Genomic DNA, 26,071 nt, shown 5'->3' with positions numbered 1-26,071 from the left:
CACGCACCGTCTACAAGTTCCTTCTCTCGGTCCTTCTGACCCCTTCAAGTTGTTCATTCCACCGTCCTGAAGCTGGTCCACCCGCGCCTATCGACCATCCGTCCGACAAGGACCACATTCGGTCGTTGAAAGGTAGACTGGTCCCGGGGCCAGACGGTGCGGCCCAAGTGAAAGGTTCTTGGAAAACACACCTGAGGACTAGCTTCACTTCTTCAGCGCCGCGCCGCCCGCCAGCGAGCACGGTCGCGCGATAGGGAAGAAGACGGTGGGCATCGTCGTGGTCGAAAAGAAAGAAGTAATTGGCCTCGGGCCGGTGACACGTGAGCCGGCACGGCCGCCGGGGTACTATCCCGGCGCAAGCATCGCTATCGTCTCTGCACTCTCAATCCATACACAGATACCGAGTACAAGTAAAGCAGTTCAAGTTGATTTTAAGGACATGAAATAGAAGGGGGGATAATTGGGTGCGGATGTCTGACTGGCAAAATGCCAGTGATGCACCCAGATGATTAAAACTTAAAAATAACTACGTACTACGGCGCCCACCCTGCGAACGGCCGTGCCCGAAGGTCAGCGCTGCCCCAGGCCGGTACGCTAGGGGCAGCGGCTCGCAAAGAACTACATGCAGAGCAGTCAAGGTGGGCATAGCAAGGCTGAGATGCCGATGGATAGGGTTATGTGAGTTATGCACTGTGCCGGAAAACCCGGCTTCCCGATCACTGTAGGAAGCAAACCCAGCGAGTGAGTCAGGGCAGGGCGGTGTGCACGGCAAGTACGGGAGGCTCTGCGCTGAGTCGCCCCGGCAGATGATTAAAACTTAAAAATAACTACGTACTACTACGCCCACCATGAGAACGGCCGTACCCGAAGGTCAGCGCTGCCCCAGGCTCGTAGGCTAGGGGCGAGCGGCTCGCAACGAACTACATGCCGAGCATTCAAGGTGGGCATAGCAGTCGGAGATGCCGATGGATAGGGTTATGTGCGTTATGCACTGTGCCGGAAAACCCTGCTTCCCGATCATTGTAGGACAGGAGGAAGCAAACTTGCGATTGAGTCGGTGTGCACGGCAAATACGGGAGGCTCTGCGCTGAATCGTGTTGTGTGCACCATGCCCCGGCCGAGTCCCCGACGTAGAATAAATATAAAATAAATTATCATTATAGTCAGCGCTAATGTCCCGTGCCCGAGGCCGCTGTTTTCTCCAGTGCGGCAACGCGCCGTTGCAGCTCCTCGAGCTCCGCACGGCGATGCGCCTCCGCGAGCAGCCGCTCGCTGCGCGCCGTCCGGCCCGTGCCAGCCGTGCGCCCGGTCGATGCGGTCCGCCCGCCGGAGCTGAGGCGCGTCGTTGTGCGGGACGGCGCGGTGCGCGTCGTCGGCACGGTCGTAATCGAGATGTCCGATAGCCGCACGCTGCGCGGGACACTCACGAGCGTCGGCGGCCTCGGCCCGGCCGCAAGGTCGAATGGGGAGACCTGCCGTGTGAGCGCGGCGGGGGACCGGGACGGGCTGCGGAACCAGTGGCGGAGGGACGGGAGGGAGAGTGTGAGGAGTGAGCGCCAGCGTGCCGGCCGGGCCGCGGTAGAGGAGGGTTGGGAGGAGGTGAAGGAGGAAGGGAGGGACAACGGGTTGACGGGGGCACTGACGAGGCTGTGTGCGAGGCTGGCGTGTGCACGCTCGAGCTTGCGCTTGCGGTAATACAGCACGCCAAGGGTGCCGAACACAGCGAGAGCGATGCCGATGCCAACGGAGAGTCCGATGGCGACGACAACGCGCTGCTGGTGCTCAGAGCTGAATGTGATCAGCTAGGGGCAGAGGCACAACGGAAGAAGACACACTTGGCGTCGCTCGCGAACCGCTGCTGCCCGGTGGGCTCGCCGAATGCGGAGTTCTGTGCGCCACGTGGGAGCACAAGCGCATGTGCGTAGGTGGCTATAGCTAAGACACTAGGGGAGGTCAGCTTCGTCGACTGCGTGGTTGCTGTCCACGCACCAGAGAATCACCCGAATGCCGCTCCAAGTCATATCTGGCCCATCCAACCGGAAAGAAACAACAACAAGAAAGCTTGGAACCGCGACGCAGCCCGAGAAGAAGAGGAGAAGAAAGGCGACGCAGAAAGAGCGACGGATGAGAAGAGGAAGACGCCAGCAAGCCGCTCACTGCCCGCTTATACATGGGAATGCGGTGCGGAACGCGCTGCCAGGGTCCGTGATCGTCTCGTCTCAGCTGTGAATGATCCAATAACAACGTCACAGATTCGCGGTTGCTATGTGATTGGTGGGATTCACCTTGGCCGTTACGTAGATCCACGCGCAGTGAGCCCGCAAGCGAGGTAAGACAACTTGAAGCGGCTACAGAATCGAGCAGAAGACTATCAAGATTCGACGTGGACCTCCGTGCCATCTTGATTCTTCAAGTTGCGCAGATCTATCCCTGGCTCTAGCCAACTTGAAAACATCCATGGACCATTCCGCGCCTTAAGCTTCTTCATCACCAGAGGCCGGGGAAGTGATGCATCACCACTGACAATCTCCCAAGATGTCATGAAGCTTCGCGGCTGGTGATCGCTGATGCCCAGGGCGAAGCTTCATTGATCAGAGAACTGTCAAGAACTGTCAGTCAACTTAAACTCAAAATATACTGTTTTTTTACTTGGTTAGGGTTTGCCAGTTAGGGTCAGGTTAGGTTGGTTAGTGTTTGGGTAGGGTTGGTTAGTGTTTGGTTAGGGTTTGGTTAGGGTTTGGGTAAGGGAAAAGGTACGTTTGATATGCTGTTGGGGGACCTCTGGTAAGCTGCCAATAACGAAGCTTCATGACAGCTCTGACAACTGTCAGAGATATGAAGCTTCATTTCCCCGGGTAGGCCTGTCTTCATATGCTACCTTTGTGCTACCTGCATGTTCTTGCTCGATGGAATCGATATCATACTAATCATCGCTTTTGCATCACCTAATCCCCGCATCGAGTCGCGAGTGCGCAATCTTCTCCCGCGGGGCTATGTCGCTAGACCGAAGCCTGAGCAGGACGACCACGATGATGTTAGCCTATCTGCGGCAGCCCGGTCTCGCTCTCGCGCTTAATATAATCAAGGTCCTTGTTGTCTACGGGCAGCCTGAGCCGTAACTCATGTGAAGGTGAAAGATCATTATAATAAATAGCTCTATAAGTATGTCCCAGTCAGCCGCGGCGAGCGCAAGTTTTGCACCCAGTGCACATGTTGTCAAAACAAGATAAACTTCCATTAGCTTCCAAGTTCTGAAGAGCCCTCAATATTCAAGTTTGCCAGTGGAGTATCCTGGCATTGGACTCCGACCCGGTGACTGGAGCGCCCGGGCCGGAGCTGCAGTACGGAGGAAAAAGATCTAGAGACCCACGGGGGACTGGCGTAGAGTCGCGCTAGTGAATATCGGCGCCGCTGCGTCCCCAGTAGGACGCAGCGGCGCCAATATAGTAACTACATACCCGAGCGCACATTCCCCCATGAGCAATCTTCTACTGACCAGGCCAGACGACAGGATGTAGCTGATGCACTGGGCTGGGGAAGCCGGATGCCAGTTCATGTTCTTGAATCTTGGTATATTTGGCGCTGATGGGTTCGGGCAACAGTTCCGAGGAATGTGGACACGCTTCCCGGGCCGATTCTGACGCTGACCTCCTGCCCATGTACATGCCCTGATCTCCGGCAGCACATCCGAATCGCCGATCAGCAGATCAAAGTCTCATACTTTGCTCTTAAAATCCCTCAGGACATGGCTGTCAAGTCAGTGGTCATTGTGACAGGTATTGGTGATAAGATATTCTCCGATGTTTCTACTGTCTATCAAACCTCTTCCTAGCTGTGATCTCAACACTGCTCAACCTCCTGCCCACTGTCCCAATCTGATGGCACATCCAAATATCAATGTTTTCATTTTATCTAGACAATCTCAAATGTATTATTGAAGATTGAATACATACAATATCAAGGAAGATATAATAATTTTGACCTTATGATCTGGGATCAAAAATAAAAAATTATGAAGAGAGGCATTCTCGGTGGTACTGTAAAGCAATGAAGTTAATATATGTAAGTATAGGCTAATGATGTGTCATATTCACATTGGGGGTTTCTACCAAAAATCAGGCCCTGAAGTAGGATTTATTTATAATAAATAGTGGATAAAAAGGATACATCACCAAAGTGTTAGCCTGAGGGATCACAACCGTACCATATACGGTCCGGCTGTACATTTACAGTGGTTTACAGCGGTCTTCCGGACCATAACCGTACCGTATATGGCATATACGTGTCACGGATAAGACCCGGCCCGTCCGCTCCGGCGCTGGTGTTGGGCTATCGCGGGCCTGCAACACACAGCACGTGACGACAGGGAACATGCGCCCCGGTAGGAGGAACGCACATGTGGGAAGCACGTGACTGAGAACGATGCGCAGAGCTGTTGCCGAGCCCAACTCGACACCAGGGGACTGGGGAGGAGTGCTAGGAGGTTAGAAGTAGCGCCTGGCCCACAAGGGATGTACGATCGTCCCCTCTGCAGCCAGGAACGGGGGTGAGGAGGAGCAGGAGAGGCCAGGGTGTCCGATCACCCCTTTACAGGCCCGTGTATATAATGTGCAATAGCATAGCATGTACTCTATCACTTAGATTGTCTGAAGAACTCCTTCGCTCCATGCAAGGAGGAATCACCAACTCATCAGGCCCGACACAACCCGATTTGAACCTTTGACGACCGATAGCAACAAGGACCAAGTTGACGGGCCCTTTCGGTTTTGACCCACCCTGCTTGCCGTACTTGCGGGCCCGACGATCTGTCTGTTCTGTTCCGGGTACACATTCTTAGGAGAAGACCTTGCACAGCCTGACCCGCAGTCTGACAATATGGCCGGATCTGGCCATACTCGGAGCTTTACGCTGATCACTGAGAGATGACCACTCCGCGGGACTTGTCGACACCTTTTACAGTGTCTGACAACACTTTTAACAACTGTAAGCTGCTTTCTCCTTCAAAAAGAACCATCCAACATACCTTGTAGCAGATTTGATGGTTTCTCAGATGCTTGGCATGCACCATAGCCGCCCTGATAGCCCGGAAACCGGGCCAACTGTAAGGGCAACCCCGGAGGCCTGAGATCAAGGTCCTAGCAGGGGAGGATCCAAAGGCGTGAACATTGGTAAGCGAATACAAATGAAGCTGACCTAGCAGGGGAGGATCCAAAGAGAAGAAACTCTAAGGGTCCGCCTGCTAGGTAGCTGACTATATACTGCTTGTCCGTAGCTGCCGCTGTCGGGCACAGAAGGCTTGGGCGGCGCGCGCAGGCGAGGTCCCAGGGCGACCGTCGGGAGGGCGTTGACGGATCGGTGATTGTGCGGGCGAGATGGAGGGCCGGACCGGAGACGGAACCGGAGTCGGACCGGAATCGGAGGCGTCTCCGAGGGGCCGAAAGGGAGGTTCCCCTGACATCACCCCCCCCTTTGAATGCGGCGTCCCCGACGCATAGACCGGAACGGAATCGAGTCGAAGGTCGCGGAGGCGATGTGTCGTGGCTTGCCAGGGTACTTACGATAGAACTCCGCAATTTTCTCCGGGCGAAGACGCGGTCGAAGCGGACCCATTGGTCGTGCGATGCATCGTAGCCTTTCCATCTGACGAAGTAGTTCAGCCGTTTATACCTCACCCTTGCATCCAGGATTTCCTCTACTTCCCACTCCGGGACTCCGTCCTCGAGGTCCGGAGGGGGCTGGTCGTAGCCGGGGCGTCCGTCGAAGGGGTCGTCCTGAGCGAGCTCGAGCTTGACGACGGGGAAGACCGGGTGGAGCTTCGAGTAGCGGGGAGGGAGGTCGAGCTTGTAGGCACCTTTGCTGATCTCCGCGACTATCTTGAACGGTCCGAGGCGGCGATGGGAGAACTTTTCCGAGGGGCGAGTCGTCCTGATGTCAGAGGCATCCAGCCAAACACGGTCGCCAACCTTAAACTCCGGAGACGGAGTGCGTCTCCGGTCGTAGTAGCGCTTGTACTCCTCTTTGGCCTTAGTGAGCGCGGCCTTGGCTTCAGCAACACCAGTGGCGATCCGGTCGCGGAACTCGTTCACTGACTCCATGGCGGAACGGACTCCGGGTTCGAAGCCCATGCGCGGGAGCCGTCCCGTGTCCGTCATGAAGGGGACCTGCTGCGTGGAGGAGTGAACGTGGTTGTTGTAGGCGAACTCCGCGGCCGGAATCAGCTCATCCCAGTCGTCCTGCTGGTAGTTGGTGAAGATCCGCAAGTACTGCTCCAGCTCCTGGTTGACGCGCTCTGTCTGACCGTCTGTCTGCGGGTGGTACGCGGTGGACGTGGCGGGCTTGATGCCGATTAGACGCCAAAGTTCTCGGGTGAAGTCCGCGATGAACTGTGAGCCGCGGTCGGAGACGTACTTCTCCGGAGTCCCGTGGTGCCGCCAGACATTCCGGTAGTAGAGGCGGGCTGCCCCTACTGCATCGACCGTCGTATGACACTCTGAGAAGTGGGCGCGCTTTCCGAGGGTGTCAACGACGACCATGATCGCGTCGTACCCATGGGCTTCGGGAAGCTCTACGATGAAGTTGCGCTGGACGTCATTTAAGCTTTTGGAATAGAATGCTACAGGGTGCCACTTCCCGTCCGGGGCGGATTGTGAAAGAACCGCCCCCGTCGCATAATCAGAGCTGTCCGCCTCGAGTCGGAAAGGCCGTGTGTCGTCCGGAATCGCCAGGACCGGTTCCGAGGTGACCGCGTCCTTGATCGCTTGGAACGCGGAGGCCTCTGTGTCGCCCCAAGTCCATTGCTGGTCCTTCTTGGTGAGCACGAAAAGAGGGCGCGCAAGGGTCGAGAAGTCCTGAATGAACCTGCGGTAGAAGTTAGCGAACCCAAGGAACTGCTGAATGTCCTTCTTGTTTTCCGGAGTCGGCCAAGCGGAGACGCCTGCGACCTTGACGGGGTCCATTTCGACGTGGTTGTGGGAGATGATGACTCCGAGGTACTCGATTGACGATTTTTCAAAGTCGCACTTCTCCGCTCGAAGGTACAACTTGTGCTCCCGGAGTCGCCGTAAGACCTCCTGGACAATCTGCCGGTGTTTCCGGAGGTCGGAATGGGCGATCAAGATGTCGTCAAGGTAGATCATGACGTCTCCTGAGAGGATGAGGTCCTGAAAAATGTCATTCATCATCGTTTGGAACGTCGCGGGAGAGTTTGTCAGGCCGAAATACATCACCAAGGGCTCGAACAGGCCTCGGTTAGTCCGGAAAGCAGCTTTCCACTCGTCACCTTCCTTGATCCGGACGTTGTTGAAGCCCCAACGGACGTCGAGTTTGGTAAAGTAACGAGCGCCTTTGAGCCGGTTGATGAGGTCGTTGATCAGCGGAAGGGGGTACCGGTTTTTGACAGTCATCGCGTTGAGAGCACGGTAGTCCTGGACGAAGCGGAGTCCGCCGTCCTTCTTCTTGACGAAGAAGACCGGAGACGCCATCGGAGACTTGGAGGGGCGAATCCGGCCCGTCGAAAGCCCTTCCTCGATGAACGCGCGTCGAGCTCGCGTTGCTCGAGGGGCGAGATGGGGTACACCTTGCAGTTGGTGGGCTTAGCGTCGGGGACGAGTTCAATGGCGTGGTCCCAGGCTCTCCGCTCCGGTAGCGTGTCGAAGGACTCCTTGTTGAAGACGTCCTGGAACTCCTTAGCCCAGTCCGGGATCTCGGAGGGCGGAGGGGCGGAGTTCCTGGCAAAGGCTTCGGCCAGGCGTTGCGAGACAGTACTGCCAGCGCGTATCTCCTCCGAGGGGCGGAACGCTGTGTAGAAGATGCGGTCACCATCTTCAAGCTGACCATCGTCATCGTCGTCGTCGGAGTCCGGCGTCAGATCAGGCAGGCCGGAGTCGTCACCGGAGACGGAATCGTCTCCGTCATCAGACCCAGAAAGGTCCATGGCGCAGACCGAGGGGAACGGGCCGGAGCGGAGACGCTTCTGAAGCGACCGGAGTCGCCGCAACTCGGTCCGTTCGACCCGCTCTTCCTCACGGCAGGTCGAGCAATTGCAGGGGCACCGTGTCATCTTGACCTCCTTGGTTTCCCAATTGATCTCTGGGTTGTGTTTCCGCAACCAGGAGTACCCCAGGATGAGGTCTTGCTTGCCAAGATGGGTGACGGCCAGTTGAACTCGTTCGGCATGGCCTCTGTAGCGCAGGACCAAGTCCGCGATCTGTTTGATGGAGCCAGCGTCATTGGGGGTGCCATCGACATTGAAAACCGGAATCGGCTGATCGAGGGTGCGGACCGGAATGCCATTCCGAGCAACATAGTTTGTGTCGATGAAGTCGGAGGTGGCACCACAGTCGACAAGCCCAGAGAGTGAGAGCTTCAGCGCGGCTGGTGGTGGACTCGAGCTCTAACGGGAGGTGGAGGGAGTTCGCCCCAGGGGCAGCGGCAACGGTGTACTGCTTGGGCAGTTTCTTTTCCCAGGCAGTGAGGCGGTGGAGGACAATGACCGGAGTCGCGGGCGGAGTCGGAGACGGAGTCGAGGCGGGGGCAGGAGAGGGTGTGTCTTTCGTTTCGGGCTCATTGTAGGGCAAGGAACTGCATTCATCATACAAAGAGGCAAAACGATTTATAGACGTGAACGAGGGCACACCAGTCACTCGTCGCGGGGGACAAAATCCTCTCCGGCCATCAACTCCGCTGCCGTCTCCGGCAGGGCAGCTGTGTCCGTGTAGCGGGCGATCAACTCCGCTAACATCTCGTCACCGAGTTGTTGGATCACCTCGTCGAGGATGTCCATCGAGCGGACATCGGCGGGGAGGGGGCAATCCCGGGCGAGATGGTTTGGGTCGCCGCACCTGAAGCAGGCGCGACGAGGGGCACCCCGAGCCCTGGTGCGATCCAACTCCATAGGGACGGGAGCTGGAGGCGCCGGAGCGGGGCGCGGGCCGCGGGTGGCACGACTGGAGCCACCGGGCAGAAAGGGGCCGGAGCCGGGATGCGGTTGACCGGAAACGGAGTCTGAATCAAACCGCCAGGCGTCTTGGGGGCGGCTGACTTGATCAGCTTGGCCCGGACCAGGGCCTCGTATTGACGGAAGGCCCGGGTGCGCTAGCTAAGGTAGTCCCGGAGGTCCGGGGGGTCGTTCGAGGACGTGATTCCGTTGTTGATCAGGGGGTCAAGTCCGTGGCGGAACTTGGTCACCTTGACCAACGCGTCTTCGAATCCGGCGAGGTCCATCAGGTCCTCGAAGTCGTCAGTGTACTGGTAGACATCCTTTGTGCCCATGTGATAGGCGGAAGTCTCCAGCTTGGAGAGAGCGTGATCTTGCTCGTTCTCCTCGACGAACCGGAGTCGAAACTCGGAAACGAACGAGCCCCAGGACGGAAACGGAAACGGGGCTTTGCTTCCGTGGCGCTCCGCCCATTGCTGAGCGGGTCCTTCTGCCATGAACGACATGGCATAGCGGACGGCCTTTTCCTCGCTCGCCTCTCCGTTGACCACGAAGGCCTCAGGATCGATTTTCGCCTCGAGTGAGTCCAGCCGGGCGTCTGCGGTAGGAGTGACTCTGGACGGCATGACGGGTGCGGGGACCACAGGAGTAGAGGAGGAGGGGACAAGTGGCAGGGGCGGTGACAAGGGCGGAACGGACTCGTACTCCGAGCCTGAGTCAGCGCCGAACCTGGCAATCTTGTCCGGTTGATCCCGTAGAGAGTTTCTTCTGCTGTAAGGGCAACCCCGGAGGCCTGAAATCAAGGTCCTAGCAGGGGAGGATCCAAAGGCGTGAACATTGGTAAGCGAATACAAATGAAGCTGACCTAGCAGGGGAGGATCCAAAGAGAAGAAACTCTAAGGGTCCGCCTGCTAGGTAGCTGACTATATACTGCTTGTCTGTAGCTGCCGCTGTCGGGCACAGAAGGCTTGGGCGGCGTCGCAGGCGAGGTCCCAGGGCGACCGTCGGGAGGGCGTTGACGGATCGGTGATTGTGCGGGCGAGATGGAGGGCCGGACCGGAGTCGGAACCGGAGTCGGACCGGAATCGGGCGCGTCTCCGGGCCGAAAGGGAGGTTCCCCTGACACCAACCAATGGGAGGCCCTACGTTGACCTCTGCGGTGCACCTTAAGCGATGCCGGTGCCGATCTGCCCCCCTATTTTGACAGCTTGGGCCGTCATAACCAAGCCATCACCATACCACCGGATACGGCCGGATATGACCGTAAAGTACGGCCAAGTACGGTGGAGTTACAGAGCTCTGGCCGTACCGCGCATTGTGGCTTGGAGCTTGGTACGGGTACAGTATGGCCATAGGACATTCCAGCTGGTTTCCACATAAGTCAACATCTGGGTCCAGGTAGTTTGAATTTCCAGCTGAATTCCAGCAGTTCTGCTCAGCTGTAAATTCCAGCTGGAATCCAGATCACATATTTGTCTGTATCCCAGCACTTTGATAATCTGTAAAACATTGACAAATTTCAATTCCAAGGACAAATATAGTGTAAACAAATACTCAGACCCACCAGAACTTCACAAGACTTTTGCATAGCAAATATTTTTTTTTCCACCATCTCCATAGACCCTACTAGACAGGCTGGGGCTGTGCCCCAGCTTTGAATGTTACTTGAATACAGTGAATTTCCAAAATATATATAAATAAAAAAATACAGAATAGCACACAGGTGCACAGTAACCTGCTTAAATATCTGGTCTATTATTATCTATATTGCTTGTAACCCAAGTCTGTAAACTCTATATACTTACATGTTGATTTGTGGGAAAAATTGAGAGTACTTAGTACACTTAGGTGTCACCATGGTAAATAGCGCTAAGTATAATGTTTTTATTGGTTGTACAGCTTTGTATCCCAATTAGGATTGATCCCACCACTTTTGTTATCAATTTGGGGCTTTAACAGCAGTGACCCCAAAAATGGAAATTTGGAGCAAATGAATTGCTGAGGCCAGTGCTAAACATGTGCATACATTCACATGACCTCTCCTTAATATAAGAGCAATAGCCATGATAAGCATCATGAATCATGATACCCCCCTTGGAGGTTTCTATCATTTTCTACATAGAGGAAAAAAAATTATAATGACCATTTTTTACACAGTATCATAACTACTTAACACATTTGTGAAACCCTTTCTATAAATTCTATTTAATTTTTCTCCAGTGATAAGAAAACTAAAAAGGGTACAGTTCACCCCCATTGGCCAGTTGAGCTGCCCGGCACTCAGTTTTAATGCCACATTATTACTATTATTATTGCTCCGGACACCAGCAAACTAAAAGCCTATGAGCGGATCATTTGAGAAACGTGTGTGACGTGGCTGTGCCCTTTAAAATCTTCAGACTTGCTCCGGACTTCCACCAGCAGTCGTCCAATGAGGTGGCCGCCACGTCTTATCTACTTGGAGTACTCTTCCGATGGACAGCGCTCATGAGGCTATATGCTGTTGGGCACATTCGGCTACCATCGGCTTTCTTCGTGGCACTTTTTAGCCCGTCACTCCCATCCATCCTTTGGCGTTTTGGCTCCATCTTGGGAAGTGTAACAGCTTCAAAGCTCGCCGCCGCGCATTGACACTTCGTTGCTCGGAGACGGGACTGGGGAAAAAGGATGCAATTTGTGGCGCCAAACTCGCCACTAACATTCCGTCAGCATTACCGGTGCCAACGTCGTGCATTAGCGCTGGTGCAATAGAGGCGCTATCGATATGCATATACTTATACCAACGGTGCCGCTCGATACCGCTCGACATCCACCACCCCTCCAGCGCCAGTCTCGCCATGAATGCCTCCAACCCCATCGAGTTCTTCGCTCGTGGCACCGGGTCCGACTCAGACGCTTGTAATAATCGGCGAAATCTCTTCAACATCGTGTGGGGCTGCTTTACGACACTGTTCGCATGTGTCTGGGTCGCTGCACACCCCAATGTACCGCCACCGACCCCTCCTGCGCCAACTGGCAAGGGTGTCAATTTCTGGCGACGGCTTAGATGGCGTGTGGTCGACCGCACAGAGGGATTGAGGCGGCGTGTAAAGCTGATGCTCGCAACGCTTATTGCGCCGGAGCTGATTGTGGGGTTTGCTGGGAGACAGCTGGAAATGGCATGGCATTGGTCTACAGGTGTGTTTTCAACAAGTCATCCTGATAGTAGAGGTCCTGATAATTGGTTCAAGTATATGACATCTCCCTCACTCACGGCTTCTTCATCTGCATGGGTGGCTTCGTCGATGACGCCGGTCACCCAATCGTCCGGACCCGCGATCTCGACCAGCACATGGACGCCATTCGCCAAGTGTCTGAAGTGGATATCCTCAACAGAAGTCAGGGCGACGCATTCTCCAAGACGGTCGCGCTGCTGCAGACGCTTTGGTTTGTGGTCCAGTGTCTTGCGCGGCTTAACCAGCGGCTGCCGCTGACCGAACTGGAGGTCGCAACACTGGCTTTCGCTGCTGTCAACGCGTTCACGTGGATCCTGTGGTGGAACAAGCCGCTCGATGTCCGCGCGCCGATAAAAGTCGGCCCAAGCACTGCGTCCGACCCTCTTTCAGGGCCGGCGCCCCGCCAAATACGCACCCTGGTCGATAAATTTCTGTACATGATCGGGTTCTCCAACTTCACGCAGGCGCTGCACCAATTCGATCCCTTCCGAGAACCGGCAGTGCCCACGTTCTACTTTGCCTCGCATCCTGACGACAAGGAGAAGTACACCCCGTTCATCTCGATCATTGTCACCAGCCTGTTCGGCGCGATTCACTGCGCCGCCTGGCGCGCCCACTTCCTGTCGGCCCCGGAGAAATGGCTCTGGCGGGCATCATCCGTCGTTGTGAGCGCCGTCCCGGTTACACTGCTTACGGTCTATGGGTACGATCTGGCAGCAGAGGTGCTGGCAGCAGAGGTCATTGTCCCTCTGTGGCTGCTGGGCAGTTTGTTCTATGTGCCTGCGCGGATTGTGCTGTTTGGCCTGCCGCTTGCGGCGTTGCGCGAAGTGTCCCTAGCGGCATATATGGAAGTCAATTGGAATAAGTACCTTCCACATGTGTAGTCAGTGGCCTGTATATATGTAGGATATTTCTGTAAAAGTAGTGTGTTCCTGTTAGTAGTTGGGTGTGATACTTATGCCAGTGGATTGGGACAGTAAATTTTCAATGTTATATAGCAGATCTGAGATCATGATGTATGGTAGGACATGTGCAATTCCTAGGTAAGCTCCCTTTTCCTCTCTTTTCCTCTGTCCTTTTTGGGAAATTTTTTTTTTCTTCTTCTTTTGGCTACTAACAGTCTAACACAGTATCTAGTTGAGCATGTTAGGGCTTGGTTTATATAGGGATGTTTGTAAACTGGTTTATAAACACCCCTGTTTTATTTGTTTATAAACAGACATTCTGGGAAGGGGGTGTTTGTAAACAATGTGACACTAGTGTGACAGTCAGCCCAAGTGTGACATCTCTGCTATCAAAAGTATCCTACACTATAAAATTTAGCTGAGATAGTAAATATTGAAAGGAAACTTCTGGGCCTCACCTGGGACCACTATTAGTAGTATTTCACCTTGACAAATATATGAAAGTTATATGGCGCAAGGTACAGTTGGGCTGCTTAGCCTGAAGTGTTTATAAAACCTAAAAACCAGTTTATAAACAGGGTTTTGAGAAGATTTTTTTTACAAACCGTTTGTTAAGGCCAAAATTTTTATAAAACCAAGCCCTAGAGCATGTGGCATACATCCACGGTCCTCGTCGCTATATAGGCCGGAAATGGAAAGCCCAGCCAGATATGCGGTGCTAGCCAGAGCGCTTGGGCACGGAGAGTGCGCCAAACTAGGGACGCGGACTTGTACCCTTTAGGTCCCTTTGCGCGTGACGGCGTGCGCGGACCGGGATTGGCGCTGATGCGTGATGGCCGATTACCCATAACGTTGCCATGCCGGCGGTTTGTCGCAGTCAGGTACATACGTCTTGGTGGGTGGCCGCGGCGTACTGCGCCTGCGCTTGAGACGCACGACACATGGACCACCAGCCCGAAAGGCGCGAGACAAAGTACGTTTGGGTCGGAGTACAGGTGGGACTTGCTTACGGTGGGTAGGGACGCGTGGAAGTCCCGCATATCGTCGAGGACTCGGACAGTGGCCCCACCCCGGGGCCGGGCCACCCGGCGCCACCACCCTTGAAGGTCGCTGGATTTGCATTCGTAGTATCGATTGCTCAGCGGTGGGGCCCGTGGTTAACAGTCAGCGCATGAGTGACTGGCGGATGCCGCCAAAATTGCCTTGCCTTGCATTATATTGCTGTGTGCCAACAACGGGTAAATTCCGTGCTGAGCTGAGCCTTGGCCGCGCGCATCAATGGGTATCACGACATCCGAATCGGGAGCTGAGCTGGCTCGGCGTGAGTCATCCGCTTCGGGACTGGCCTGCTGCCACGGCTTTTTTCCGCTCCCACCATGCAGGGGCTATATAAGGTGGCACGGTGCTGCGGGCTGGGCTCCCTTCGACTCGCCGCAAGCGCAGATGCACGCCTGGCCGATACACGCTGCGTCCCTCGTGGACCCCGCCACACACTCGTCTGCGCTGATGGAGCTCGTTGACCTCCGCTTGACAAAGCCTGTTGTTGGTGCGTCGCCTCTTGTCTTGCTTTTGTCTCTCTGACTCACTTTCTCTTTCAGAATACCTTATCGAGAGTGTCGTCGAGACCGTCGACTTCGCCATCGGCCGTCCCTCCACTCCGAGGGGCCGCACCCCGTCCCGCTACCTCTCCTCCTTCACCACCTTTGTGCACCATGTCCTCACCCGGGCCGAAGTCACGCCCGCCACCGTCCTCGCTGCCCTCGTCTACATCTCCCGCGCTCGTCCCCATCTATCCATTGGGATTGAGGAATGGGCGCTAGAGCGTGTCTTCCTCGGCGCGCTGATCGTCGCCTCCAAGTATACCAACGATTCTACTCTCAGGAATAGCCATTGGGCGTTATGCACGGGCGTTTTCGGGAAGGGCGATGTGGGCCGTATCGAGCGCGAATTCCTCGAGGTGCTTGACTGGGAGCTGGCCATCAAAGAGGCCGACCTGCTCGCACACCACTCGACCCTCATGACCATTGCCTTCCCCTTGCAGCATCACGTGCCCGTGGACGTCGTTTCGCAGCCCCCGCCGAAAGGGCGGTTCAACAGCATCATCCGCGCGTTCCCCATTCCGATACCCGTCCGGCATCATGCGCACCACCCGCGTGTCTGCGTGGCGTAACTGCCGTGGGCCATGTCGGGTTCCGTTTTGTCTGCGATCCGCGAGAATATAAGTAGCGCCTTTCGCCTGCCCTTGTTTGGCTTATTCGTAATAAGCTGCGCGCCGCCGCAGCACACCGCTTGACCGATTTGCTTGGTCAATGGTGCGGCAGTGGCCATTCCGCGCGTTCTTGGTTTATATATATATATTACAATACTCCACCCTCAAATGGCAATATGATACAACGACTAAATACTCGTAACTACGGTGAAACAGTAGCAGAAAAATCTAAGCCCTGTGAAAGATCGCCATCTGCTGCAACCGAGGCCCGTACCCTAACTTCAGTTTTCAGAGAACGATTGGATCGGCTCTTATGACCCCGTATGGGCGAAGAGGACCACTATATGTATTTATTATGTATGGGGGTATTTCTGAACACTACATAAGTTCCACAGAAGACAAGGGTATACGTTGAGATTCTGATCGATAAGCTGTCGAGTATTGATAAGGACTCGGCAGGACTCGGAGTCGCAATCAGCCCACGGGCTTGGCACTTCCAGTAGTATCTTCAATAAAAAGCCTAGGCGAAAAGACCAAAAGAGACTCAGCGCAGAGAAGAGCCGCGCCAGATTGCGCCGGCCCGTGTCGCAGAGCGGTGCGACACGAGCCGGCGCCCAGCTACATACTCTGCATCCACGGCATGAGCAATCCAACAGGTTGACAGATGGACGACGGGACAGCCGCGATGTACTGCGCTGGAAGTAGCGACTTTTGGTCGATCAAATAAATAGTCTGAGTAAATAACCACTGAACCCGCCGCCACCTACATACATAAGAGTACACGTAAACGACAAAGTCCCAGCCTGTCCCGGCCTCGGATGCCGGTGGGCGTTCGCCCATTCGGCGTTTCGTGCGTTGTTTCCTCACCAGGCGCTGGCCTTGGCCATCTCCACGTCGCGGTCAGGGTCTCCCATGTCGATGTGCGAGTGCATCTCGACCGAGATGCCAGTTATTGGCGGAGCGGCGGCGAATGGGCCCCTGCGGCGCTGCTGGGCGGTCTTCAGACTTAGTAAGAAGCATGCTTGGAGCGGCACGCACCATCTCATTTCCGCTGCTGGAGCGACCGCCTGAGTGCGACTCGAAGTTGTTGCGCATCTCTCGGAGAGCAGTGCGCGAGTTCAAGCTGTAAGCATTCTTCAAGTTGACGTCGGATCGTTTCAAGGGGAAGGGTTACCTAGCGAAGAGAGAATTGGCGAACACTGCGATGGGGCGATGTGAAGATTAGTCGGATAGTAACACCGTTGGGAAGTCCACATACATCGGGCCTCCATAACCCACAGACCGAGCCATATGACTGGGTTGCCGCATTATTTTGGTGAATTGTCTGAATAAACAGACTGTACGCACGATTATGGGGCATCTGGTGGAACTAGCAGAGGCCATGAGACAACACAACGGGAAGTGCCGCATCACGTACGCAGATAAGGATGACAGTCGTGAACAAGCTCGTCGTGACGCCGGTTTCTGAACTGGTGTTAGGCCGTCAAAAGTCTAGAAACTGACTTTAACATACCGACCGTCCACTTGATAATCTGGTCGACAAACGCAGACGATCTGCAGGCAAACGTAAGGACAACACAGCTATCCCTGAGCAAGAAATACGCACTGTTGCACCTTGCTGCGCTGGCGCCACAGGAGATAAACCAGCGAGAACGTGACCGAGAGGTCACCGGCAGCAGTCAAAGCCCACATCGTGAGGATGAGCCACTCAAACTCCACCTCAAACTGCTTTATCGTCACCGCGCGGCGGTCTAGCACGCCGATCGCGCAGCCAAAGCCGAAGCGCACGGCGGTGAGCGCGTAGATGAGGTAAGCAGCGAAGGGCTGGCGCGAGAGCACCTGGATGCGCCACGAGAAGAAGCCCTGGACTGTTACGGTGTAACATTAGTGGCCGTTGCGAAGGCGAGAAGATGGGCGGACACACCGAGGCAGGAGACTGTGGTCGTAATGATGATCGCGGCGCCGAGCGAAAACGGAGCCTTCGCGAGGAGAAGCTCGGGGTGGCCCCAGTCAGTTACGATCCATGTGTAGAGGGTGTGGCTGACGAAGGTCAGGTGTAGGACCTCGCAGAGCCTGTGGAAGTTTGAGCAGCCATCCCAAGAAGGCAAAAAGGTCTTACCAAACGATCGACACCAAAGCCTTTATGACACGATTGTCGTCCAGGAAACGAGAGTGGTAGATGTAGATTTGCACGGTGGACACGCCGAATCTATGCTTGAATGAGTATGCTTCGCTCGGAAAAGCGTGCCGCTACCCACAATATAGCGGAAAGAATGGCACCGACAAGCAGCGCGCCTATTAGAACTGAGCTCTGTGCCGTTTGGATATGTAGGTAGCCACGCACCATAAGTCGAGTCCGGATCGAACGCAAGGGCAGCCGCCGACATGGTCAAGTGGGGGGAAAGAGACGCAGCAATGCAAAGAATCCTTCGCCATATATCGCATTTCTGCTGATGGGGCAAGTAAGCGCCGAAGACGAGCTTCACACGATCGCATCCTCCTGATATGACTGCAGTGAGAACCCTAGTTGGATCTGCCAGTGCCCATGGTACAAATGGAAGTCACTCAATAGAATGGCAGTCGCTCCAATAGAAATCGTTCGGGCAAGTATTGAATCGTCGGAGTAGCGCGCGTTGATCCAGCATGGTTTTTCAGGATCGCTACAATGGCGGATCCTGGAGATTTTGACGCGTGGGAGTGCTTGCAATGGATTGTCAAGGTAGAGATATTAGTGTGTGTTTCCGACGAGTTTCCGGGCGTGAAGCTGCCCTGCCAGTAAGACAGTCTGACGCAGGAACAACTGGCCTTCAAGAGGTCGTCTGCCATTGGTCATGGGCTGACTCGTCCAGCCTGAGACAGGGACCAAAAACAACAAGGCCCGCGTTCTGCTGCCGAGGCCCGTTGCGCGCCGTTTGCGCCGCGTGCCCCAACGATGTTCCTGACACCGTGATCCGTCTACGAATCAGTGACTACAGAAGATGACGCACGAACAGAAACTCGCCTGTGCGAAACTCAGTTTTTCAGCCACGAATAGCCCGCCGCCCAAATGCATAGAACTGGTGTGTAGCCAAGCCAGGAACGAGCTGGCAGCGCAGCCTGGAAGATTGCCGGTGGGTCTGATAGCTAATAGTTCAGTCGCCCGTCATGGTCGTCAGCAAGAGGAAGGAGAAGGACGTGTCACAGCTCCGTGATGGTTGCCAATCGACTGATGCGGGGACGGATCCGGATACCATTCGCGGATATTCGGCTGATGGATTGATGCGGGTCGGCGGGCTGTGGGCACGTATGGTAGTACTGTATCTTATCGCGTATTCGACGGCGATCGACGGGACTTTGCGAAGCAGATGTGGTTCTTGAATGATATGAGTGCGAGGCGGGAAATATATATAATGGAAGTGGCTGTATTCGCTGCTGGCCATGTGGCTGGGATTCAACTGCAAGGGCCGGCGCCAGAAGAGAACCTGTTGACGATGTGATAGGGGTGCAGTCATCCTAAGGTATCCGTCATAATCAGTCAAACACGGACAACCCTTCCAAATTAGGAAGTAGGTATCTAAAAAATCATTTTAATATTCTGTACTGTATATTTGGTAAATCTGCTTTCTCGGAATCATAGAATGCATCTTGAGATGATCACTAGGGTAAAAATTTCAGGCCAGAACTCACCTGAGTGGTAGATATTCATGGTACCTGGGAGTCCCAGGTACCATGAATATCCCAGACTGGGACTAGTGTGTAAAAGTAGTATTATAGCAATTTAAAACCACATTGCAATTATTCTGAATCATAACCTAATCTGCTTACAATGGTAGCATGGCTGAGTGAATCTTCGTCTTCGTCTTTGCCACCCTCATCTTCTTCATGCTCGTTATCCGTATCAAAATCAGCACCCTCTGCAACCCAGTCATCTGGCTCTCCTTCTTCTTCTTCATCATCTTCTTCCGCTACAACAGCCGCCACATTGACCTCCTCTGCCATATCAGCCACCACATCATCAACAACTTCTTCAGTTATCTGCTCCTGTTCTGTTGTGGGATTCCTTGTTGGAGCTCGAGTTTTGCGGTGACCAATGACGCGGTCGTGATACCACATCATCATATCTCGATTGACGACCCTAGAATGAACTTGGTCAAACACAAGTGTACTACTTGACAAAACTTACTTACATATTGACGTAAAAATATTTCCAGTCTTTGTCTTGTTCAGATGCCTGTCGAGCCATAGATTTAGGAAGATATTGTGTAGTGTGGCCGTGAGCGAATGCTGGGATAAGATGGCAGCCGTGAATAATATCGCTGGGGTCCAAGAAGCCAAATGTATCCGGGACATCATGAGGCATATAGTGTACGCGAGGCAGGCGCTTAGCCTTCAGACCACATCGGTAGGTCACATCGCGCTGCAGCCACCGCATCCAAAGGAACTCCATACGCCGAGCTTTGTTCGGCTGGTCGGCCAGAAGCACACGGGTATGGAAAATCCCAAGGACTTCGCCGTACCAGAGTTCATGGCGGTCCTGTGGGTCTTGACCCGCAACGATACAGAATTTCCGGGACTGGGGGTTGATGACGTCTTGGTCTCTTCGGAGATCGTAAGTGGTGAAGTTTACTCGCAGAGTGGCGTGACTATAAAGGGCGTCCTTCTCGAGTACCACATTTATGAGCTCTTCATCAGTGAAACATGTGTCGTCACCATCGTACTCCGAACCTAGGAGCCTTTGTCGTAGGTGAGACTTTAACTTGCGTGTAAAATTCTAGCACAAATGAGTGAAGGAAGAAAACCGAGATAACTAAGACCTTACATGTAGTGCAGGGTCAGGGATTACAGGATCGGGTGGGTCAATAGCCTGTACACAGCATCAGTTAATGAACGGTAGGATCGAGAAATGGATCACCATTGGACCATCTCCACCATCCGTGTTAGTGTCTGAGTGCAAGTCCGTGTCGACAAGGTCTGAGAGACGAATCGATGTTCGGATGGAATCCGAGATGTAATGATGTTGTTCGGGAGGCACGTATGTATAATGACTATAGGTAGCTTTGGGACAGAGCACAGTGCACAAGCGTTCACGTCGGTTTTTGATTGGCTTGTGCGAAATCGTGGAGTTGGCGTAAGTGGAAATATTCGAGGCCGAGGATGGATTGACATGTCCTTTCTCTGCTTCCTTGTACCGCCTCCTTCGTTCCCACATGGCCCTCATTAATCGTTGACGTTGTTCATGCTTCGCAATCTGCCTTACATGTTCTCGTTTGTTGGTTCGTTGGTAGAGATACTTTATGAGACGGTGTGCAACTTCTCCCTAAAAATTTCAGATAAGCTCACGCCAAGTCCCAGTAAATGCTTCTTATATTTTGGGTGGAAGTAGAATCAGTCGTTCCAAACCGCACAATAGCATCGGGGTAATTGGGGATTGAGTGAAGCTTGTATGTGAAAGTTGAATGGCTTTTCCAGCTTCTGAGCGGGCGTCTTCTTCTTCTTTGAGGTCGGAGGTGTTGCCACAGCCTGGGTAGCAGACTGCGATGAGGCAGAAGGTATCGGTAGATTGTCCGACGCCGGGCGGGGCTGGAACGGATAAGTTTGGTGGAGGGGCCTTGGATGGTCGGTTCATTCGTCGCCTTGTTTCTCTGGGAAGCTCGTAGGTTTTGACATTCACAGTTTCTCGAGCAAAACGACGGATGGTAGTGCAAAGATCTTTGGTCGCCAGGTGAAAGAGTTGGATAGTAGACGTAGTATGCATCCGGAGCTTGGCATATCTGTGCCAGATTGCTAATTCGAAAGCAAGTTTGTCGATCAGTACTTGATGTTTAGGAAATAATCCTTCGAGAACCGGGAGAATACACTGTAGAATGCTCATGAGTCAGTACCAGTCAGTTGTCAAGCAGGAAGCATGGCCGACCTGTATGATGTCTTCGTAGTTTCTGGTGGCAGCGTACTTCAACTCGGACATGTTCTTGCAGAAAGAATGGATGGTACTACGCCCGAAGGTGGGAACCTCCCGGAATCTAGCATCTCCGTCAGCACCACTAGTTCTTCCACGCCCTGATTGGATTAAATTTTTTTACCGTTGGTCAAATTCATCGATGTTCTTGAAGGCGTGTAACATTCGAATAATATGGATGACAATGGCTTTGGCAACCCCCAATTCGACTTCATGCAAGAGGTCGGGTACGAACATTGTGAACAGATTGAACGGCGTCTTGATTGTATCCAGTTTTGAGAAAGCATTCTAGGCAAATGAGCAAAGCGAATGATATGCGTGTGGTAAATACTCGCTCGGGTAGGCGCCCAAGATTGTGCCTTGAGCATTTTGTCGATGGCGGAACCAGCAACTGCATTTCCGTTGCCAAAGATGGCCGCCTGGGCGAACTCGATGGTTGACCATCGTGGATGATCATCCACTCGAATGTTACTCCGACGCTCCATGTCATTGACAGTGCCCGTCTCCATGATCTGCCCCTTCTGTATAAAACACCGGGGACAAGGGCAACCGCCGAAGCTTCGAATCATTGCAAGGAGAACTCTGTGACAGATCAGTAAAAACTACTTAGAGTGCGTTCAGTAAAAACTCAAACACGGTGTTTTGGGTTTGATGCTGGGGTTTAATCCCAACTGTCAAAGACGTGTCGTGTTTTTTTTCTTCCATATATCACGCGTTTGGACGTGTTTACTATGCTCAAAAAGTTGGGAAGGCAATCCACCAGTTGTTATTGTCTGGTGGAGTCCTAACTACCAAGTTTTGAGCCGTACATTAGTGCAGAAATGAGGAAAGGAGTTTCATCTAACATTATCTACCCGAAGGCTCCGAGGTATTCCGCCATCAAACTCCTGGTTTCCAGCATCAAACACCGCGTTTGAGTTTTTACTGAACGCACTCTTAGATAGACCGAACCCACTTTTCTGGATAGTCTGCGCCATATATGAGGAAACGCGGGAATACCAAGCGAACAAGCCCATCCCAACACTTGATTTTAATGCCGTTATCGTAAGCGTCCATAAATTCGTTGGACAGTAATAACTCCCAAATCGCGTGGATAAGTTCACGCTTCAGGTGAGTATATACCTCGTCGGGCATATCACAACCATATTGCTGGGACCCAGCCCAACGGGCGATGGCCTGCCTGTGGTCACAGTTGACCGTTCGAAAGGAAGAAGGAGTGATTAGTCAGCAGACGGGATTTGGTGTAAGTAACGCAGATTCAAAATGCCAGGGAAGCACAGCAAAACAGAAGATGATAGGTGAGATAGGACATCGTTTAAGTTATGCCTGAAGCTCTTATAGAAGAGAAAAAAATGTCGAGGGGGCAGTGCAAAAATAAAAGTATCATGATGATAATTACGCTAGAGAGTATACAGTCCTTCAGTAAAACCCGGTCATTTGAAGCATTAGCCCATTCGTCTGGGAAGAGTAACAAGCCCACCAATTAGCCGCTTTGTGGTCATAATCCTCTTGCTCCTTCTGCACTTCCTTCTTCGACCGTTCACTTCTTTTTCAGGCCGCGTGAAGCATTGCAATGTCGACATTGGTTGCTCGGCAATCTTGGTCGATCCAAAGACCGCTGCTGTGGTCATTGCATTCTTGAAGAGTCTGCCGTTCTTGGACAGAGCGATAAACTGGTCCCATCGCGAGTCTTTCTGCTGAGAAAGTGAGAAAAGAGAAGAGGAATCAGGTACCCTTCGTACCTTGGATAGATACACGGCAAGTCGACGGGGCTCGAGCAGTGGCGCTTGGTCAAGGCAATCGTACTGAAGTTGTTGATAAACGTCAGACAAAAAGATTAACCCGTTTGAACAACAAACCATGTAAAACGGGTCTTCTCCGATGACCTCCCGGACATTGTCAATCAGTTGCTGACCGGATTTCTTGGCCAATGCGTACGTCTCAGTTGGGTCCATTTGGCCGATCTTGTACTGCATATAGGCCAAAACTTCAGCATCGGCACGGTTCATCAACGCGATGCAACGAGCAGTAATATCACAGTCGACAGTCGTCAAACGACCGAAGATAATGTCATAGAACATGAGAAGGGCATCTTGACGAGCCCAATTCAAGTCGAATCGGCGAGCCTTGATGGGGTCAAACATGAGTTGAATACCCTCGATATAGACGTCTCCGTGCTCCTTGGCGACATTGTCGAGCTTGGTCTGTAGCGCAAGACTGTTGGCCTTCTCGTTGACGAGAGCAGTTTCGCCGGCCCAGGAGTTCCGGTTGAGGTAGCGCATATACAGCTCGATGTGCTGAGCTGCGAACACAATTTGAGTGAATTGGGTGGCGAAAAGCAGACTTTGAACGTACCACTGTGGCCATAAGAAAGCGCGCTTGCCAAATCTTCAAGCAGAGGGTCCTCTCCCTTCTCGGGAGTGGAGGTAAACTTGAGTTGGAGATCACTGAAAATCTCATTCTGAAGAGTGGACTTGGAACCGATGAGGTCCTTGATGGACTTGGAGAGAGAGATCTCGTTGATTTTCTTCTTCAACTTTTGCGCGACGATTGCAGTAAAAACATGAATGACTTTGACAGGGATGCAAGTATGTCGTTGAGTTTTGAGTGAAATCAAAGTTGTACCTGAATTTTCAGTGTTTTTGAAAGAAGTTGTACCAAAACTTTTGATACAGTATATGGGCAATATACTGTAACATTATGGGGGACATACTATAACAAAAGTATTTCATACATGTTTTGAAATGAATATAACTTTTTGAAGATACAACTTGCCTTTTTTACAATTTCACATACAACTTTGAAAATTAGATACAACTTTTCACCCTGTGGACATGTACAAGTCAAACCCAAAGAGAACTTATCTGGCAACATGTTTTACTCTGGCTGGTAACATGTTTATACTTGATGACAACCCCCCTGAAGACATGTTCAACTTCACCAAGTCCAACTTTTCTGACTATTGACAACTTATAATGAGCAGACACTGGCAACTTTTTCAGCAGCATCTTCAACTTTCTTAGATACAACTTGGTTTTTCATTTTAGGTACAACTTTTTTCAAGTACAACTTTCTTTCTGAGGTACAACTTTCTTGAGAGCTACTTCAACTTAGAATGCAACAACTTTGTAAATCACAACTTTCCAAGATACATGTTGTCAAGGCCTCTGGTACAACTTTTGTGGGCCTAGACACAACTTTTTTCAGGCAAGGTACAACTTCCATTCTTCCATTACTTGCCATCAGCGGCCATCAACAGCAATCAATTTTAAAAAAAATACATGATCTATTCAAAAATCATTGGGCATGATTGTATACTACATCACAATGTAAAATTGCTAGCCAACATAGGTAGAGGGAGCATATTTAATCTGTTTCTCTGATCCACTGATGATATCTGATGATATCAGTGATGGCTGGCTAAAAAGGTCCAAGTTGCATCCAAATAAGCTGTATACAGAATTAAAGGTGTACTAAAAAAAGTTGTCCAATTGGCTAGTTGTACCCCAAAAAAGTTGTACTCAGAACAAGTTGTGCTTTGGAAAGTTGTATGCAATGACAGGTTGTCTTTGCCCAAGTTGTACTTGTCACAGCCAGACTCAAGTTGCCTCACCCAGGAAAAGGTTGTACCTGAATTAGGGCCAAAGATGTCTTATTAGAAGTTGTAGTTGTCTTTGGCTAAATGAAAAGTTGTTTCTGGAAAAGTTGTGATTCTGAAAGTTGTACATGCTTCTAAGAAAGTTGCATCCCCTAAAGTTGTACATGCTCTCAAAAGAGTCGTCTCATGATGGAAAGTTGTACTCAGACAAGTTATATGTTATTGCTAAAGTTATATTCGACAAACATGTAGTTGTAGTCAATATGAAGTTGTACCATATTTTTTGTTGTATTTTACCTAAGTTGTCTCTAATCTTTTTTTACAGTATGTCTCCTATATAACATTAATAAACAATATATGGGCGGTATACTGTATCATAAGTTTTTTGCAAGTTTCAACTTTTTTTTCCCCCTTTTTTTTTTTGTACAACTTTGAATTGTCTGTTTTAACATGCTAAAAGTGAGAACAACTTCCAAAAGAATGGATTCAACTTTCTATCTTCACTAACAACTCACAACTTATTTGCTGTAACTTTCTATCCTCCCATTACAACATTTGACTTTTTGGTTACAACTTTTCCCCCCAGCAACTCCAACTTTTTAGTTGTTGGTTGCAGCTTTTTCTGTACCCTCTAACACCTTGAAGTTGTTGGTTGCAACATCCAAGTTGTTGGCTGCAACTCTTTGGAACAACACGCGAAAGCCCATCAGAAAGACCCGTGACCGTGACGGAGTGGCTGTGCGATTCTCTTGACTCTTGACGGCGACAACGCGACAAGGATGATGACGGTGGCGTCAAACCGGCTGCGACGACGAAGAGGGCTAGACAGCAGCTCGGCTCTAGCCTCTAGGCAAGCAAGTGCTCTCCACTGCTCCCGGCCTCCCCGGGGTCGTCCTCACAGCTGAGTCCGTTCTCAGCGTTGTTTATGCCATCAACATGTGTCCGCCGGCGCACCCTCACCCAGGATGCGCTCCTTTGCGCATGCTGAGTTGAAAGTTACACATGCATGTTGTAAGTTGCCTGTCAAAAGTTGCAATAGGGGACTTCAAAGTTGCAACTTGTTCAAGTCAGGTTGCTGAAGAGACCAATAGTTGCCAGTCATCAAGTTGTGTACTGAAAGTTGCAAGTTGTGCCTGGAAAAACAAGTTGTATCAATAAAATCTGGGTAAAACAAAAGTTGTACCTAAAATTTGACCGATTTTGGCTGAAGTTGTACCAAAACTTATGATACAATATACTGCCCATAACATGTCACCAGCCAGAGTAAAACATAT

At 52.2% G+C, this 26,071-nt stretch overlaps 4 protein-coding genes across 4 annotated transcripts; 1 reads left to right on the top strand and 3 right to left on the bottom strand.

Annotated features, from left to right (window-relative positions):
* Nucleotides 1–1,169: 1,169 nt before the first annotated feature.
* MIND_00930900 (uncharacterized protein) lies at nucleotides 1,170–2,021 on the bottom strand (the record flags this gene model as incomplete). Its single annotated transcript, XM_037365933.1, has 3 exons — nucleotides 1,170–1,788; nucleotides 1,836–1,943; nucleotides 1,990–2,021. 3 exons carry the CDS (start codon nucleotides 2,019–2,021, stop codon nucleotides 1,170–1,172), a joined length of 759 nt encoding a protein of 252 aa, XP_037217345.1.
* A 12,408-nt stretch (nucleotides 2,022–14,429) lies between these two features.
* Nucleotides 14,430–15,225, top strand: MIND_00930700 (Cyclin N-terminal domain-containing protein; the record flags this gene model as incomplete). The annotated part of the gene is made up of 2 exons (XM_037365932.1): nucleotides 14,430–14,601; nucleotides 14,654–15,225. Exons 1-2 carry the CDS (start codon nucleotides 14,499–14,501, stop codon nucleotides 15,223–15,225), a joined length of 675 nt encoding a protein of 224 aa, XP_037217344.1. The 5' UTR covers nucleotides 14,430–14,498.
* Nucleotides 15,226–16,127: 902 nt separating this feature from the next.
* Nucleotides 16,128–17,651, bottom strand: MIND_00930600 (uncharacterized protein; the record flags this gene model as incomplete). The annotated part of the gene is made up of 13 exons (XM_037365931.1): nucleotides 16,128–16,253; nucleotides 16,303–16,387; nucleotides 16,439–16,463; nucleotides 16,523–16,558; nucleotides 16,612–16,633; nucleotides 16,682–16,728; nucleotides 16,778–16,818; nucleotides 16,871–16,887; nucleotides 17,104–17,132; nucleotides 17,189–17,337; nucleotides 17,384–17,473; nucleotides 17,523–17,559; nucleotides 17,609–17,651. The coding sequence occupies 13 exons, from the start codon at nucleotides 17,649–17,651 to the stop codon at nucleotides 16,128–16,130; spliced, it is 747 nt and encodes a 248-aa protein (XP_037217343.1).
* A 1,387-nt stretch (nucleotides 17,652–19,038) lies between these two features.
* MIND_00930500 (uncharacterized protein) lies at nucleotides 19,039–21,436 on the bottom strand (the record flags this gene model as incomplete). The annotated part of the gene is made up of 7 exons (XM_037365930.1): nucleotides 19,039–19,378; nucleotides 19,431–20,014; nucleotides 20,063–20,107; nucleotides 20,156–20,495; nucleotides 20,649–21,100; nucleotides 21,158–21,263; nucleotides 21,324–21,436. 7 exons carry the CDS (start codon nucleotides 21,434–21,436, stop codon nucleotides 19,039–19,041), a joined length of 1,980 nt encoding a protein of 659 aa, XP_037217342.1.
* Between the last annotated feature and the right edge of the window lie 4,635 nt (nucleotides 21,437–26,071).

The sequence above is a fragment of the Mycena indigotica genome, assembly GCF_014461135.1.
Source record: "Mycena indigotica strain 171206Taipei chromosome Unknown Mind.scaff0008, whole genome shotgun sequence".
Taxonomy (NCBI): Eukaryota; Fungi; Basidiomycota; class Agaricomycetes; order Agaricales; family Mycenaceae; genus Mycena; species Mycena indigotica.
This window is presented reverse-complemented; position numbering and strand designations above follow the sequence as displayed.